The 18,569-nt window shown below is 38.6% G+C and overlaps 1 protein-coding gene across 6 annotated transcripts; it reads left to right on the forward strand.

The window, feature by feature from the left end:
* Positions 1-15,846, forward strand: LOC106552388 (uncharacterized). Of its 6 annotated transcripts, none has more exons than XM_087724368.1 (9): positions 1-132; positions 209-299; positions 3,273-3,365; positions 5,503-5,671; positions 7,408-7,467; positions 11,915-12,043; positions 13,442-13,588; positions 15,337-15,397; positions 15,506-15,846. In XM_087724368.1, exons 3-9 carry the CDS (start codon positions 3,301-3,303, stop codon positions 15,607-15,609), a joined length of 735 nt encoding a protein of 244 aa, XP_087580494.1. In that variant the 5' UTR covers positions 1-132; positions 209-299; positions 3,273-3,300; the 3' UTR covers positions 15,610-15,846. The 6 variants fall into 6 exon arrangements, with proteins under 6 accessions (XP_087580494.1, XP_087580495.1, XP_087580499.1 ...); XM_087724369.1 differs by having other exon boundaries at positions 3,276-3,365; XM_087724373.1 differs by lacking the exon at positions 3,273-3,365.
* Positions 15,847-18,569: the final 2,723 nt, after the last annotated feature.

An 18,569-nucleotide genomic window follows, 5' to 3' on the forward strand; every position in this document is an offset into this window, starting at 1 on the left:
AGTGGGGCTTGGCAGCCAGAGTCAGTCCCTGGATGACCAAGTCATTCCCATTGGACTGTAGCTGTTGGCCCAGGCTGGTGAACTTCTCAAGGTTGTTTTTTTTTGTGATTAAGGATCTTAAACCTGGCTGAGGTAAGGCAATGCTGAGCATATACACCTTGTTTGTTCCCATGATTGCTTTAGCTGAGTTTCTCTTTTGCTTTGTCAGGAGGTGCAAAGGCTTTGTGTTGTCTGTTTTTCCCCAACTTCCTTTTGCCTTTTCTTTGTTGGCAGAGTGGAAGAAAGGAGAACATTCAGAGGTGAGTTCAACTCTGAATATTGCCTATGACAAACAAATATATGCTTGAGAGATGAAAATAATCTTTCTCTGCTTCTCCAGCATTAAGCTCTTTTGCCTTTCTGTCTCATGTACTTTTGCTTGGTCTTCTATATGGAGCTTCTGATTACTGGTTATTTTAACCTTCGCAAATTCTTTCAGAAAATGATCCATGGCCGATAGGAGAATTACCTGGCTACTTTGAGATATTTTACTCTTGTTGACTTACAGCATTACCAGCACAACCTAAATATTTGAATGTTAGTCCTTGCTTCCATGATATTGGCTTTGTCCAAAGCATTGCTTTATACATAAGGTGACCAGATTTTAACATTGGTAAAGAGGGACACCATTGACCGGGGTGAGGTGGGGTTTCTTGATTAAAAATTTGATCTATATGGTCCATGGATCCCTTCAAAGGGAGGGTTTCCAGCCCCTTTCACAAAGGGGAGCCAGTTACAGAGAAGCAACTCAGAGCCCCCAATATCCTCCCTCAGTTCCCCTCCCCCTCCAGGCCCCGATTGAGCAATGGGGGATTGGGGGGGGGTCTCCTCCCCAAATTCAGGGACTCCCCCAGAAGGAACAGAAGCTCCCCTCTTGCCTGATCTTCAAAGCCTCAAATTTGAGATTCAGAAGAAAAAGTGAAGTTTCTGAAGAAGCAAAAATCCTTTTGCTCAAATGCCTCTTTTTCCTTCTGGGGATTTAGGGCTGAAAATGCCTCACTTTCCCTCTTTTGCTTTTGCTTTTCCTTCCCTTCATCTTTCCAGGCAGCCCACTCCCACCCAGACACTGGGGGAAGGGGGGGGAGGGAGGGAGGGAGGGAGGGAGGGAGGGAGGGAGGGAGGGAGGGAGGGAGGGAGAGAGAGAGAGAGAGAGAGAGAGAGAGAGAGAGAGAGAGAGAGAGAGAGAGAGAGAGAGAGAGAGAGAGAGAGAGAGAAGGGTCTGACTGCGGCTCCCCACCTCGGCTACCATCAGGGAAAGGGGTGGGGTCCCTCTCTGTCCTCCTGTAGAGGGGGGAATTGTAGGAGTTGCAGATTACAGGACAATTTTTTCCTGAATCCAAACTGCTTGTTAGAAAGCAGGTTGTTTGTTTCTAAGTGAAGGGTGAAGGGCTGGTTTATAATTGATTCCGTGACTTTAGAGGTAAGGCAACACAGCGAGATTGGTCTGTAGTTTCCAGGGTCTTTTTCTTTCCTCCCCGCATGAAAGAGGAAAAAAGGATGATAGTAATCTGTGGGCTTTGTTATTTCTTTAAGCCCCTCAGTCATGTTTTTGATACATTCCCCACACCTGGGAAACAGCTAAGCCCCCTGGTTTGATTGTCTACGAATTGCTGGTTCAGTTCACTGAGATTTCATGGCTCAATGTTTTCTGTGGGAATAGGGTCTCTCTCTCCCCTTCCCGCTCATTTCTGTTTTTCTCTATTTTTCCTCTCCCTTTCTCTTCTTCCTTTCTATCTTTCTTTCCTTCCCTTTCCCTTTTTCTTTTTTATTTCTTTCTCATGGAATATGATAGCAAATCCAAAATAAAGTTATTAATTGTAGGAAATTGCTTCTCTGTAATCTTTTCATAGTGGATTCTAAGTTGATAGAAGCTGGCAAGATTGTACTAACAGCAATAGGATATATATTTTGATTTCTTTTGAGTTTGACAATATAATATGTTATCCAAAATTATAAATAATCTTATTTTCAGATGCATTTTTTGGCCATCTGTTATTTTCAAACTGCAGTTTTCTTGGCAAGAGATCTGGCTTGCCATTGCTTTCGTCATAGGTCTGAGAAAGTTTCTTTCTTTCTTTCTTTCTTTCTTTCTTTCTTTCTTTCTTTCTTTCTTTCCTCTTCCTTTCTTTCCCCCTGATTTGTTTCCCTCTCTTTTCCATCTCTCCCATTCTCTCCTTCCAGCTCTCTTTCATTTCTCTCTCTATCTCTCCCTCATTCTCCCCTTTTCTCTTTCATCTCTTTCTTGCGCCTGCAAACAAAATACCCTCCTGGGCCGGGATCACGGCGGCGGGGACAGCGACTCCTTCCGCTGCCGCCACTGAGAAGTGAGTAGCTGGCTGCGCTGCGCAGGAGACTCCTCAGCGCCAGACTCCGGTCGGTCCCCTTCGTGTTGGCTCAGGAAAGCAGCTGTCTCTGGATGCAGAGAGGGAAGAGCTCCACAGCCCTGCACAAGGAGAGCCCTGTGCAGCTCAGGAGAACCGGAGATCTTCCCTCCCTGCACCCAACCAGCTGCTGCTGCTGCTGCTCCCCATTCCCCTCCTTCCCAAAGGGGACCGCAGCTCGCGCTGAATTGAATCTGGTGCTGAGGAGTCTCCTGTGGAGCATGGCTCCCCTGCGCTGTGTCCCCAGTTACTCCTCTCATTGCGCAGTGGCAACAGCAGGAGGAGAGTTGTTGCCTCCTCCGCCTTGATCCTGGCCCAGGAGGGTATTTTGCTTGCGCATGTGCAAGAGATGAGCGCGAGAAAAGGGCTGGAGTTCTTCCCAACACTGAGTTTCCTGCGAAGGACGCGGAATGGCAAAAGCAGACAAGAGGCTTTGAAACCCACCACTGACTGTAACCATTCCACCAGCAATAATTTATACTGTAACCATTTCAAACTATTCCACACACAATAATTTAAAATGAAACCATTAAAAATATTCCATACACAATGAATTACAACAAAATTAAAAATTAAAAAAAAATCTATGCACAATACATTTTAAAGTATTGAGTATAGAATTTTTAAAAATAGTTTATTTTAAGTTATTTTGGATAGAATCTTTTTTTTAAATAGTCTAAGACAATTTTTTAAAAAATCCACACACAATAAATTGAAGTAAAACATTTTAAAATATTCTATACTCAATACTTTTAAGTAAAACTATTTTAAAAAATTCTATGCACAATAAATAAAATATTATTTTAAAGTACATTAAAAAAATAAAAGAAAAAAACCCGGATCACTTACCAGCAGGCAGAATCAGCAGCACTCCGATGTGATGGATCCTCGTCGCGACGGATGGAAGCAACAGGGAGCAGGCAGGCAGAGAGGCAACAGGAACAGGTAAGACACTGGACTGGCGGGACAAGGCCAGGCTTAAGCAGGTCACCTGGCAGGCTTAGCCAGCCAGGCGAGGCTGGAGAGGGAGGGGCGGGGGGCTTTCAGCCGTGTGGCATACGCCAGCCCGTGGTTTTCGCTAGGGAAGGCCTGAAGGCCTTCCCTTGTGAAAACTAGGCTGCCGGCGCCACTACTGCTGCTACCGCCACTACCGCCAGCCCGCAGCTTTCGCTAGAGAAGGCCTTCCCTCACAAAAGCTAGGCCGCCACCCACCCACCTTTGACCGCGTGGCTTTCGCTAGGGCCTGAAGGCCTTCCCTAGGGCCTGAAGGCCTTCCCTTGCGAAAGCTAGGCCGCCGCCGCCCACCCACTTTTGGCCACACGGCATATACCAGCTCGTGGCTTTCGCAAGCTGCTGTAAGCTAGCCTCCCTCCCGAGTCCCGCTGCCCCCCTCACACTTAGTTGCTTACCTGAGGGAAGCAGCAAGCTCCTGGAAGCCAAAGTGAAGGGAGGACCGATTGGTGCCTTGCTTTTAAACAGGTTGCCTGGGCTGGGCTACCTAGTTTAGTGCGGACGGGCGGGGGAGCAGGCAAGCTGCAACTGGACAGCAAGGGCAATCGAGCGACACAGCCGGTGCCGGCGTTCCTGGAAGTTACTTACTTCCGGATCCACCGACCAACCGGTTCGGGACTGACCGGTAGAAACCCACTCCTGCCTCCAGGTCACCTGAGTAGTGTTTCTGGTTCCTGTAGTCTGCAATTATTTTTTTCCTCTGGAAAAACATCTTCAAAGAAAAAAAAGAAAGTCTTGTTGCCTTTTGAGAAAAAAAGCACTTTTGGGACAATACCTCAACAGCTCTTTCAATTCTTTTAGCAGGGCTGGATTTCACAGAGGTTCTCTGTTATGGAAGGAAGCTGAACATGACAAATAAAAGAACAAGAACTCCAATTACATTTGACTCTTAGACTAGAAAAGCTCTATTCATTACTGTATTTGGATCCATAATCTCCCGTTACTAATGCTTTTTACAGAACCTGTAGTTCCTGATATTTTGGACCAGAGCCACTTTTCTTTCCTCTATATGGTTACTTGATTTCGATCATGGTTGTAGGTCACCACTTGCCCAAATAATGAGAAATTGTTAAATGCTCTGTGAGTATAAATTTATGATAATGATAATATTCCAATGGAACATAGTTTAGTGCAATCCTATACATAATTAATTAATTAATTAAATGTATATACTGCCAATCTCATTGATAAAGAATCTCTGGGCCTTATGAAATTGAACCTTGGTTTCCCATAAGTAGGAGAGTCTAGAACAAGACTCTCAGAGTCCTGATGAGATGTGGACCGTGAGAATATAGATCCAGATCCTCAGTGTGGAAAAGTGCTGGACAGAAGTACTCCTTCATTGCTCAATTGCATTCAAGCTGTACCACACTGCAGCATCTGCCCTAGAATGTCTGCCTACATTCTGTAGTCTCACCCAGTCTACTGCTGGCCTGCTTGCAAAAGCCGCCTAAGGAAACGTTTGTGGTAACCCGAGCTTGCAACTTCCTGCTGGCTTCCCCACTGACTTTGCTCATTAGAAACTGGAAAAAAGTCACAAATTATGATCACAGGAGGTCCTTGTTTAATGGCCCATGATCTTCATGTAACAATGGCAATAGGAATTGCCAGAATTGCTATTACTAAGCAATGCAATGTCATTGCACTTTGTGACTGCATTGTTTAGTGATGGAAATTCTGGCCCCAATTATTCTTGTTAAGTGAGGACAACCTGTAATAAAGAAATCTGAAGCCTAGCTTTGTTAAAAGGAAGTGAGAAGACAATTTCAACCCATTTCAAACCATGTGAATTGATAATTGCAAAAATAAGCATTAAAATAAAAATATATGAAGAATTGAATCATGCACAATAAAATTCAAAGACATCTGACAAAATTACTTAATCTTTTTTTTTTTGCTTTGGTATGAAGCAATCTAGTTTGTTTATTTTAGAAATATCAGTGTGTCACCTAAAGTTTATAGAAATGCTAATGGACATTTTGCGAGCATCTCTGTTCAGGACACATTATAGGGCTGTCTTGTTTTTAATAATCTCTGTGCTTCTTTCTGACTTGAATACATGTGTATACAGTGGAATGGATCGCTACAGATATTTCATCTTCAACCAGAGAAGCATGTTGATATTAGCGCTACTTCAGATAGCTTGTGCTACAGTTTGTGTCATCACTGGATTAATAGATGGTGTTTTCAGAAAGGAATCAGAATTGAGTAAATCTAGGATACCCATTTGGGCTGGAGTGGTAAGCTACATTTTCTATCCTTCTTTCCATAATGTTTTAAAAATGTATTGTTAGTTCTAGGGAACTTGCCGTCTCTTACTTTGCATTCAGGAAAATAAGACCTAGATTTCATAGTAACAAGTACAAGTAGGTACATAGCATTTCATGATGACAACCAAAAAGACGAAAAATTTAGTCAAAATTTTTCCACTTGCTTTAGAGTGGCAGGTTGTTGCTTTCTGGGGTCCAAAATCTGCTTGTTGTTTTGTAGAATATTTTTTTAAAAAAATATAATACAGATCTTGCCAAGTGGGATTCTGGGGTTTCTGATGTTTCTCAATACTGGATGCTTATACCAAATCTCTCCACAATAACTTTGCTTCCTAGATTGCTGAAATTACTCATCTAATATGTGCCTTTATCAGTAGTTGATTTAAAAAAAGAATGTGTGTGAAAAGCTCTACTGAATCCAGTTTTACGGCCATCTAGTCCCGAATTTTGTGCCACAGAATGGCCCTTTGAATACATTTGATTACATTTGGGGCATTTGGACAGGACTGTGAAGGATTCCTTCAATTCCAGCAATTATGCCATTTTGCTTATGATACAGGATGGAGTAAACAGCAATTTTTTTTAAAAAATGGCAGTTTAATACTCCATGAACCTATTCAAGGTACTTTTAAAACTATCCCAATTGCCCCCTATTAGCAAAACTCTGGCAGCTAATGTGGAGTGTGGTGTCTGCTACATTTCAGCTGTTGGAATTGCCAATTGAAGTGACTTCTTAGTTTTGATTTCTGCGCTCTATATGAAAAGTGAGCTTTGAATGGGCATCAGAAAATAGTATTATTTCTCTGTGTCAGCAAAGATAATTCAGTTCAATAGCATTTATCTTTAATAAGGATTGATTTGTGTGTATTTGTGTTTGAGTTCACTGCCTACCTCTATCCTAGTTCATGATCTTAAGGTATTTTCCTGACTCTATGTTTTTCCCAGCTCCTTAAATGTGAAAGAGGAGCTTAAAATTAGGACAGGAGACTAATAAGGTTTGCTGCAATTCATTGCAGTATCTGATTTTTTAAACAATATTATTCTATATATAAAGCTAAAGTTTCTTATGAATCAAGCTTTGATTCCTAGAGAATTCATTTACATGGCCATGAAATTTTCTTGGCAAGAATATAGAAAACAATTTTTTGTTAGCTTCTTCCATATTTTTTTTCAATTCCAATCTATCTTGAAGCAGTCCATCCAACCAGATTAGTAACTAGGCATGACCCCTCTTCTGTGCCCAAAGAAGGACCTCAAGATGCTGCCTCTATCCATGGAATTACCTATTCCAACCACCCAAGAGGGCTATAGATAATTCTAAACATGGAAATTGTCTATAGTTGCCTTTCTTGATAAAGGAGGCTCCATGGGTGAAAAAGAACTCTGAAAGGCTAAGTAAAAAAAATTAGGACTTTTCATCACTATATATATATGAGCTATTATATATATATATATATATATATATATATATATATATATATATATATATATATATATATATATATATATATATATATATATATATATATATATATATATATATATATATATATATAATAGCTCATAACGAATGTTTCTGGCTGACTATATTTTGGGGGCACTAATGATTGACTTTTTTTGATATTAAATGTAACCATAATATAATTTTACATTTATGGTTTTCTTGCTATGTTCCTTACCCTTTCCTTCTGCTTTCTGTGTTTTAGTTTATGTGCATTCCTGGAATTATGGCTTTAAATTCATCTCAGAGGAAGAATCCAATTCTGGTGAGTTCCAAGTGAGTTTTTTAAGTGTTTAAGAACAGATTTCAAAACACAATGAATGTGTAATAATAATAATAATAATAATAATAATAATAATAATAATAACAACAACAACAACAACAACAACAACAACAACAACAACCTGCAACAATATCTGTAACACCATCAAACATCCAGATTTGCCTATCCCAGGTCTTTGGTAAGGACTTGATAGGTAGACAAAAATGCCAAACCAGACCGAACATCTGGCTGACTATGCAATGATTTTATATATATATATATATATATATATATATATATATATATATATATATATATATATATATATATATATATATATATATATATATATATATATATATATATATATATATATATATATATATATGAATATATATATATATATATATATATATATATATATATATATATATATATAAATATAAATATAAATATAAATATAAATATAAATATATATAAATATAAATATAAATATAAATATAAATATAAATATAAATATAAATATAAATATAAATATAAATATAAATATAAATATAAATATAAATAAATAAATAAATAAATAAATAAATAAAATATTGGCCAGGCAACTGAATGAAATTTTACAAAAGGGCCAAATTGATGAATGGTTGACAACTGGAAAAATATACTTGATTCAGACAGATGCAACTAAAGGAACAACACCTGAAAACTACAGACCAATAACATGCTTGCCAACAACCTTCAAATTACTCACAGGCATTATTGCAGATAACATGATGGATTATTTGGAAACAAACAACATCTTGCCAGTAGAGCAAAAAGGCAACAAAAGAAGGAGCAGGGGCACAAAAGATCAGCTTCTAATTGATAAAATGATATTAGAAAATTGTAAGAACAGAAAAACGAACTTGAATATGGTCTGGATTGATTACAAAAAGGCATTTGACTCACTGCCACATAGTTGGATCATAAAATGCTTAGAAACAACTGGCATTAGCAAAAATATTACATCCTTTACTGAAAAGGCGATGAAACAATGGAGAACTGAGTTGGCAGTAGGGAATGAGATCTACGGAATGGTTAATATCAAGCGAGGAATTTTCCAGGGTGATTCACTTTCACCTCTTCTCTTCATCATCGCAATGATCCCACTATCAGTAATCTTAAAAAAAATGAAATTAGGCTACCAAACAGCCAAAGAAGCTGAAAAAATTTCGCATTTACTATATATGGATGATTTGAAACTCTATGGAAAGTCAGAAATAGAAATCCAATCATTGACAAACACAGTCCGAGTATTCAGCACCGATATTTCAATGCAGTTTGGCATGGAAAAATGTGCCACTGTATCCATAAAAAGGGGAAAAATCACTGCATGTGAGGGAATTGAAATGCCCAATGGCCAATTAATTAAATGCAAAGAAAATGAAGCCTACAAATACTTAGGCATTCTGCAGTTGGATAACATCAAGCATGGAGAAGTAAAAACTATTGTCAGGCGAGAGTACACCAACAGAGTTAGGAAAATTTTGAAATCTACATTGAATGGTGGAAATACAATCAAGGCCATAAATACCTGGGCAATACCAGTTATAAGATACACAGCTGGTATAGTTAACTGGACACAAGCTGATTTGGACCTTTTGGACCGAAAAACCAGGAAACTAATGACAATGCACTACAGTTTACATCCACGTGGTGATACTGATAGACTATATCTGCCCCGAAAATCAGGTGGCAGAGGATTATTACAAGTGAAGCAAACAGTTGAAGAAGAAAAACATGCACTGGCTGATTATTTAAAAGAAAGTCAAGAACATCTATTAATCGAAGTAAAGAATAAAAATCTACTGAAGGTCCAACAGACGAAACAAGAATACAAAAAAGAGGTGATAAAATCAAGAATGGAGAGTTGGCAGAACAAAGCATTGTGTGGCCAATTTCTGGAAAAAATAAAAGATAAAGTGGACAGTGAACAAACTTGGTTATGGTTAACAACAGGTACGTTAAAGAAAGAAACAGAGTCACTAATCCTGGCTGCGCAAGAACAAGCTATCCGCACAAATGCCATTAAGGCCAAAATCGAAAAATCCTCTGATGATGCCAAATGCAGACTTTGCAAAGAAGCTGATGAAACTGTTGATCACATACTCAGCTGCTGTAAAAAAATCGCGCAGACTGATTATAAATTGCGGCACAATTCAATAGCACAAATGATCCATTGGAATTTGTGCAAAAATTATAATATTAAAACAGCAACAAACTGGTGGGAACATCAGCCTGAAAAAGTCACCGAAAATCAGATGGTCAAGATCTTGTGGGATTCCCGTATACAAACCGAGAAAATACTGGTGCATAATACACCAGACATCACATTGGTTGAGAAAAATAAGGTCACAATCATAGACATCGCAATACCAGGTGATAGCAGGGTCGCCGAGAAGGAACATGAAAAAATCACAAGATACCAGGACTTAAAAATCAAAATTCAACGACTATGGCACAAACCAGCAGTGATAATTCCAGTGGCAATTGGTACACTGGGTGCTATTCCAAAAGCACTGGAATTACATTTAAAACAGTTAAAAATTGACAAAATCACCATCAGTCAAATGCAAAAAGCCGCACTGCTTGGATCTGCACACATATTACGAAAATACGTTACGACATCCTAGGCCCCTGGGTGGAGCCCGACTAGTAACCAATGCCAAATCCGGCGAAACAACTGGCCGCTGTGATACAATTGTATAATAATGGCCAACTAATTAAATGCAACGAAAATGAAGCCTACAAATACTTAGGGATTATGCAGTTGGATAACATCAAGCATGAAGAAGTAAAAACTATTGTCAGGGGAGAGTACACCAACAGAGTTAGGAAAATTTTGAAATCTACATTGAATGGTGGAAATACAATCAAGGCCATGAATACCTGGGCAATACCAGTTGTAAGACACACAGCTGGTATAGTTAACTGGACATAAGCTGATTTGGACATTTTGGACCGAAAAACCAGGAAACTAATGACAATGCACTACAGTTTACATCCACGTGGTGATACTTATAGACTGTACCTGCCCTGAAAATCAGGTGGCAGACGATTACTGCAAGTGAAGCAAATAGTTGAAGAAGAAAAACATGCACTGGCTGGATTATTTAAGAGAAAGTCAAGAACATCTATTAATCGAAGTCAAGAATAAAAATCTACTGAAGGTCCAACAGACGAAACAAGAATACAAAAAAGAGGTGATAAAATCAAGAATGGAGAGTTGGCAGAACAAAGCATTGTGTGGCCAATTTCTGGGAAAAATAAAAGATAAAGTGGACAGTGAACAAACTTGGTTATGGTTAACAACAGGTACATTAAAGAAAGAAACAGAGTCACTAATCCTGGCTGCGCAAGAACAAGCTATCCGCACAAATGCCATTAAGGCCAAAATCGAAAAATCCTCTGATGATGCCAAATGCAGACTTTGCAAAGAAGTTGATGAAACTGTTGATCACATACTCAGCTGCTGTAAAAAAATCGCGCAGACTGATTATAAATTGCGGCACAATTCAATAGCACAAATGATCCATTGGAATTTGTGCAAAAATTATAATATTAAAACAGCAACAAACTGGTGGGAACATCAGCCTGAAAAAGTCACCGAAAATCAGATGGTCACGTTCTTATGGGATTTCCGTATACAAACGGACAAAATACTGGCACATAATACACCAGACATCACACTGGTTGAGAAAAATAAGGTCACAATCATAGACATCACAATACCAGGTGATAGCAGGGTCGCCGAGAAGGAACATGAAAAAATAGCAAAATACCAGGACTTAAAAATCGAAATTCAACAACTATGGCACAAACCAGCAGTGGTAATTTCAGTGGTAATTGGCACACTGGGTGCTATTCCAAAAGCACTGGAATTACATTTAAAACAGTTAAAAATTGACAAAATCACCATCAGTCAAATGCAAAAAGCCGCACTGCTTGGATCTGCACGCATATTACAAAAATACGTTACGCCGTCCTAGGCCCCTGGGTGGGGCCTGACTAGTAACCAATGCCAAATCCGGTGAAACAACTGGCCGCTGTGATACAATTGTATAATAATAAAATTAAACTTGTATGCCAGTCAATTCTTAGTGATTCTGGGTGACTCAAAGAAATTACAATCAAATCACTAAAAAGTAAGAGACAAAGATTAAAAAATGGCACATACAATGAAGCAAAGGGTCTCACTCTCAGTCCTCCTAGGACTGGGTGAAAAGCCATTTAGCATGTATTTTTAGTATGTGGGTTTCCCTAAAGAACTTTAGATTTGATTCCTTTGTGTATTTTCACATTCGTATTGAGATATTCAGTTATGGTGTGAAGAAACAGTTTGTTTTCCTTGAGGAAAATCAATCAATCAATCAAATCAAATCTTACGTTTTCTGTATTCCTTCTATAGGTGAATGCCACTATAATTGCTTCAGTATTTTCCTGTTTCACCACTTTAACTGTCATAATTTATGCCTCTATGACATTAGAGTATGGTGAGGAGGAGTCTAATAATGTGTCCTATAACCACCCAGATATCGTAAGTAGCATATTTGTGTCAGTTATTCTCCATTAAATTCCTGTTCTTTCATAAACCTTGTACACTATTCCAGTTCATGCTCCTAGTGCAAATCTGAATGCAAAGATTAATATTGAGTTTATGCTGGTTCCTTTAGATTATCTGAACCACAGATCCTATAATGTACAGCTAGTGCATGATAAACAATGAAATCTATTTGGAAGGCATTGGTTTGGAAGGTTTGGTTTAAACTTTGTGGTTTATAATGCAAATCCAAATATTAGGATTATGTTATGCTACCAAATGGTACAGAGTACAGGTACTCTTTAATTTATGACTGATGACTTAGCGACTGTTCAAACTTACAGAGGACTTCCCCAGGGTTACTTATGACCCAGATTTTAAGTTCTGACTGATGCTGCCCCAGTCATGCGATTGCATTTATGGTTGTTTGCAGCAGCTTGTGGTCCAATGAACTAGGTTTTATAACATTTTTTTGCTGGAAAATGATGTATATTTCTGGTTTCTAGTTAAAAAACACCCATTACAAACAATGGATTTGTTAAATGATCACCACAAAAAGGTCATAAAATAAGGTGCAGTCACATGATGATCTATTTAACTACCAGCATGACTTATGACTGTAATTCAGGGATTAATTAAAGTCATAGATTGAGGACTACTTGTAGTTATAATGTGATTTTCTCCACTCTCCACTATTAATTGCATAATAAATAAGTTGTACCTAATTGTCTCTATTCATCACAAGTGATCTAGACAGAAGTTAATGTAAAGCATGTAGGATAGATGTAAATTCTGAGCATTCAGGCATATAGAGCACAACTGAAAACAATGCTAAAATCCCATAATGTCCTTCTCCAGTCACTTAGCAACAATTCAAAGTTATGATGGACTTTCTCTGAGCTACTTATGACTCAAATTTGAAGTTCTGATAGCCAGTCAGAACAGTTGGAAGCACCCTGAGGTTACATGACACAATGTATATTTTGGTTCCAGTACCCAGCAAAAAAATGCCCATTGTCAACAATAGGTTTACTTAATGATTGCAGTGTTCACTTAACCACTGCAAAACAGATTACAATATTGGGCTTGGTCATTTGACCAGAATCCAATTCAAATATTCTATCTCCAATAGATGGGGATTCAATCTGCTTGAAAACTTTTACTACATTTTAAAAAAGCATCTAAGAATTTCAGATATATCCATTTCACTCATTCTGTAGCATTAGTAGAAAAGATTTCCCAAATCTTTTTGAGAGTGGCAAGAAACCTCCAAAAGTCTGAGGAAGGAACGTGAGGAAGGTGTCCCAGAGCATAACTCAATATCTAGAGTAGTTGTATTGTTTCCTTTTATTTTGATAAAACATGCATGTGAATTTTCTGTATTTTGAACTGCAGGTATTTGTGCTGGGTAAACTGGTTCAAGGAGCTAACATCACAATGATTATTTCATCAATTTTTAGTATATGTATTGTGCTGGTGATTGTGTATGTCAGCTGCCGAAGTCTTCCATGTTGTTCATGCTATGACAGTATCACTGGACTTGTAAGTAGCATCATCATTAAGGAGGGTGTGTTCGGTCACAGATGCATCCCATTGTAACACTATTCAAATTAAACAACCATAGATTTCAATCAGTCACTAAATGAAGAAAGCTTGTATCCCCTATAAATTATTGTGATCTTTCCAACAGATAATACATATATAAAAAGAGGTTTATTTTTCCTCTGTGTATACAAGATACATTTTTCATGGGCTACTTATGCTTAGAAAAAATAAGTACAATTCTGATTTTAAGGTTTGTTCATGTAAAAGGCCTAATTCAATTCCAAGGATGCCCTTTTATGGGATATATTGCAGTTTCCTGTAAATAGACGCTTGTGTACATGATTCAAACAATATTCCTTATTGTTTCATTGTGCATTCCTTTTCTGGGAATTCTTTTGCACAGCTTGTTATCAGGTTTTTCACGAGAATGTTTACAAAAATACGCTTTTGATTAATTGTGTCAGTATGCTATCTGTAATTAAATATGATGCAAAATATGATATTTATTTGCTCAGATATCACACAGCAACTCTGTGTGGTGTCCAATTAAACATAAAACCCATATAAATATTGTATTCCAATAAGAGACAGTTAAAACAGGAATTGTTGTTGTTAGTTGTGAAGTCGTGTCCGACCCATCACGACCCCATGAACAATGTTCCTCCAGGCCTTCCTATCCTCTACCATCCCCTGGAGTCCATTTAAGCTCACACCTACTGTTTCAGTGACTCCTTCCAGCCACCTTATTCTCTGTCGTCCCCTTCTTCTCTTGTCCTCAATCTTTCCCAGCTCTTCTCCAGTGAGTCCTTCCTTCTCATTTGGTGGCCAAAGTATTTGAGTTTCATCTTCAGGATTTGGCCTTCTAAAGAGCAGTCAGGATTGATCTCCTATAGGACTGACCGGTTTGATCACCTTGCAGTCCAAGGGACTTGCAGGAGTCTTCTCCAGTGCCATAGTTCAAAGGCCTCAATTCTTTGACGCTCAGCCTTCCTTATGGTCCCACTTTCACAGCTATATATTGCAAATGGGAACACAATAGGCTTGACTATACACACTTTTGTTACCAGGGTGATACCTCTGCTTTTTAGTATGTTGTCTAGATTTGCCGTAGCTTTCCTCCCCAGGAACAAGTGTCTTTTAATGTCTTGGTTGCAGTCCCCATCTGCGATGATCTTGGAGCCCAGGAAAATAAAAACTCTTACTACCTCCATTTCTTCCCAAAAATAGGAATAAATAAGTTCAAAAGGTGGGGGAGATCCTTCAAGATGCTAACCAACCTCAAGGTTGCATATTTTTCTCCAATCCCCAAGTGAGTTGGCATAGCTAGGGCTAATCCAATGGATAAAATTGGTGTCTGTTTTTTTAAATAAGTGCAATATCATTGTCTAATTTTAGGATGGCATAACCAACTATATACATTTAAAATACCTGAGCAAATAACATTTTGCCCCGAAAACCTTCAAAACTTCTATCTTACATTCCAAAACTGACAGGCTGGCCCTGAACATTTCTTCTCTTTGTATAATTTTATTAGGCCTCATGTTTAAGATCTTTAAAGATTAGCAAGAGCTTGTATATGATTCCTATTTTGCTATTTTATTTTGAATCTCAGTTTTATTATAGCATATTGTGCAACCACTTTTTAATTAAGTGAAGTGTGGAATATAATAATTTATGGCTAAATTCTGATATCAGTTTGATCCGTATGCAAGCCTGTTTTAATATTTTCACATTCTCATTCTTAGGAGCATCTAAAAAATAATGACGACCAGTTACAAACTACAGAATTAGTCTGCCTTTCACATGGTATGTAGGGTCTTCTTTTTTAGAACTTCAGTGTTAAATTATATTAAAAATGCAAAAAATGTTTGACTTTGCCATATATGACAGATTTATTATATTCTTCTATTATAGATCAAGAGGACAGAATTTTTAATTGTCCAGTAAAATTTCTTCAACCAAATGCAGAAACAGATTATAAAATAAGTGACCCTCCTCCTTACATCAGGCTGACTTAGAAACAAATTATATAAGGATTTTATGAACAGACCTTTTATAATTTTTAAAAAAGTATTAAATGTGTGCAATTATTAAAGAAATTGAAAAATACTCTCAACAGATCCTGAAAATAGAGGTGTTAACATTATTGTCTATCTATCCATCTATTTGTCTACATGTACACCTTCAAATATATGAATTTACTTATGTACAAAAATGTTTTATTATAAAAGTGAATAAAAACACTGATACTCTGAGGATGCCTTCCCAGAAAGATTTCTTTTCTGTAGTGAAAATTGGCTGCATAATAAGAAAGCAGATTCTATGGCAAGCTTCATTTCTTTTTTAGCAGAGAGTTTACAAACAACTCTGCATTTAACACCTCTGGTACAGAAAGCCAAGGCTGATGTTTCCCAATTTTATCATTGCTAAGATTTTGTGTGCTAAAATCTGCAAAGCTCAGATGCCTTGGTTGGAAAACATTTGAGCTGTGGGGCAGAAAAGTGTCCCCTCCCCATTGGAGGCTCCCCAGTGTCAGAAAGCAAAGAATCGTTCTGGAAATCATTGTCTGGCAATGCTGGAGGCTGTTCCTGGGAATGGGGCTTTTGTGGGAATTTCAGATGGAAGAGGGCTTGTTAGAGGTGAATTCTGCAAGAGGCAGCCATTTGGTTAATAATTGATCCTTGGGCTACGATAATAATTGGGACTAAATTATGTGAAGTGAAACATTACATAACTGCATTGCTTAGCGATAGCAATACAGTCCCCATTGTCATTGTTAATCCAATTTCAGGCAAGGACCAACCCTGGTTTCATTGTTTCCAGTCCCGAGTCTTGATAAGGGACCACCACTACCATGCACCTATCTCCCCTGCCCCTCCATTTGTGCCCTTCTGGCTACCCTAAGCAATTTTGCACTTTTTGGTGGCAGTGGCAGCAGTGATGGCATGGAGATGGAGCAGAGGCCTGGGGTCTTCAGTCTCAGTTGCCTGCTGCTGTCCTCAGAAGTCTTCTTCAGCCTCAGTGCTGCCACCACTGCTGAGGACGGCTTCTGTACAGGTTGACCAAAAAGAGATTGGGGAGTGGGAGATAAGACGAGTGAGAGGAGTTTAAGAGGATGGGGAAAATTGAAGCACCCCTGCTGGTGTAAGTGCTTGTGGGCTACCAAGTGACCGAATTTTGATCATTTGACCAAAGGGTTACCATAATGGCTGTGACATAAGGGACCAGGTGTAAGTACCTCCATAACTTTGTAACTTATGCTTGTCCTGAAAATAAAACCATAACAAAATAATGTTCAAATAATACATCTTCTCCAATTGCCCATTACATTCCATATGAAGAAAAATTAACATAAATTCTCAGTAGAAACAGTGCTTCCAAAACTTGGATGTAAATTCAGAGATTTTCTGACTAGTTTGCATAAAAATAGGGAGAGGGGGCTAGAACAAGTTGTACAATCTCCTGAGCGTCGCAGTCTCTTGCAAGAAACAAATGAATCTTATTGGTAAATAGATCCATGATACCCAAATGATTGAATATCCTTGGAATATAATATGGTGACATAAAATCCAGAGAAATTGTCCTAGCCTCTCAACAGACCTGCCAGATGAAAAGTACTTGACATTTGCTCTTGGCCGCCAAAACTCTTTGAGCACAACATGCCCAGCAGTTTTTTTTCCAGAGCAAAGTAATAGCGTTTCTTCTCTGAGAAAAACATGTAAACAACTGTTGTGAAACAAGTGTCATTGAGTTGAGAGAAAGTATAAGACTCAGTCTATGGGTCTCCTTGGAGGTACTCCATCCAAGACCTGACATATGGTAAGCCAATCTTATGTCCTAGCTTTTCTGGAATATCCCTTCTCAGGAGAGAGGGTGGGGTTAAGATTTTTATGTTTTAAGATCATAGTAGGGGAAGAGGGCCAGGTTCTCATAACGCTGTATCTGACAGAGGAACTGGATATTAGACTTTTGCTTGTCACTCTGACAGCACAAGAGCAGATGGAGCAGGTGAAATCCATGCTGACCAGCCAGCTAATGTGTATAAAAACAAGCCATCCAAATATTTTAAAAACATTTTGGAGTATTATTTTTTTTAAATCCTCATGGGATAGAACTTTCTTTCCATGGTTCGCAGCAGTGATATGTTTTTAATTGCTTCTTAAAAGAGCCGAGGTGGCGCAGTGGTTAAATGCAGCACTGCAGGCTACTTCAGCTGACTGCAGTTCTGAAGTTCGGCTGTTCAAATCTCACCGGCTCAGGGTTGACTCAGCCTTCCATCCTTCCGAGGTGGGTAAAATGAGGACCTGGATTGTTGTTGGGGGCTGACTCTGTAAACCGCTTAGAGAGGGCTGAAAGCCCTATGAAGCGGTATATAAGTCTAACTGCTATTGCTATTGCTATTGAGGCACTTAGCTAAGACACAGAAATCAAAGTGACTACTCTCCAATTCTTCTCATTAGTGCCTCCTTAGAAGTTCAACAGGCACTGACCTTTTTCCAGAAGCAGCAAACCAAGTCCTCAGAAAGAACAAGAATAAAACTACTTCAGCCAATACAAATTAGGCTCTTCACTATGAAGACTTTTTCTGTTGTTATAGTTCAGTGATGGCAAACTTTTTAGGCATAGAGTGCCCAAACCAGAAGGCATGTGCATGCGTGCGCCAAAGCACCAAAAAACTGACAACCAGCTGGCTGAGCTGGGGCAACGGCACACGTGCCCACTGAGAGGGCTCTGCATGCCACCTCTGACACGCGTGCCATAGTTTCACCATCATGGTTATAGTTTATGAAGCATTGTTAACATTACTGCACAGAGTACAAAATTGGGGAAAAAATAAACAAAATCCCTTGCTTGACAATCAGCATAGCAAATGTATTCTGAAAAGCTTATAGAAGGCAGAGAAACGTTACATAGTATACATATATATGCCCGCATGTGCACATACACATAGCTTGAAACAGCGAAGCATACATGTTCA

Source organism: Thamnophis sirtalis, unplaced genomic scaffold (assembly GCF_051295495.1).
Source record: "Thamnophis sirtalis isolate CommonGarterSnake01/CBP01778 unplaced genomic scaffold, rThaSir2_p1.2 scaffold_10, whole genome shotgun sequence".
NCBI classification, from domain to species: Eukaryota; Metazoa; Chordata; class Lepidosauria; order Squamata; family Natricidae; genus Thamnophis; species Thamnophis sirtalis.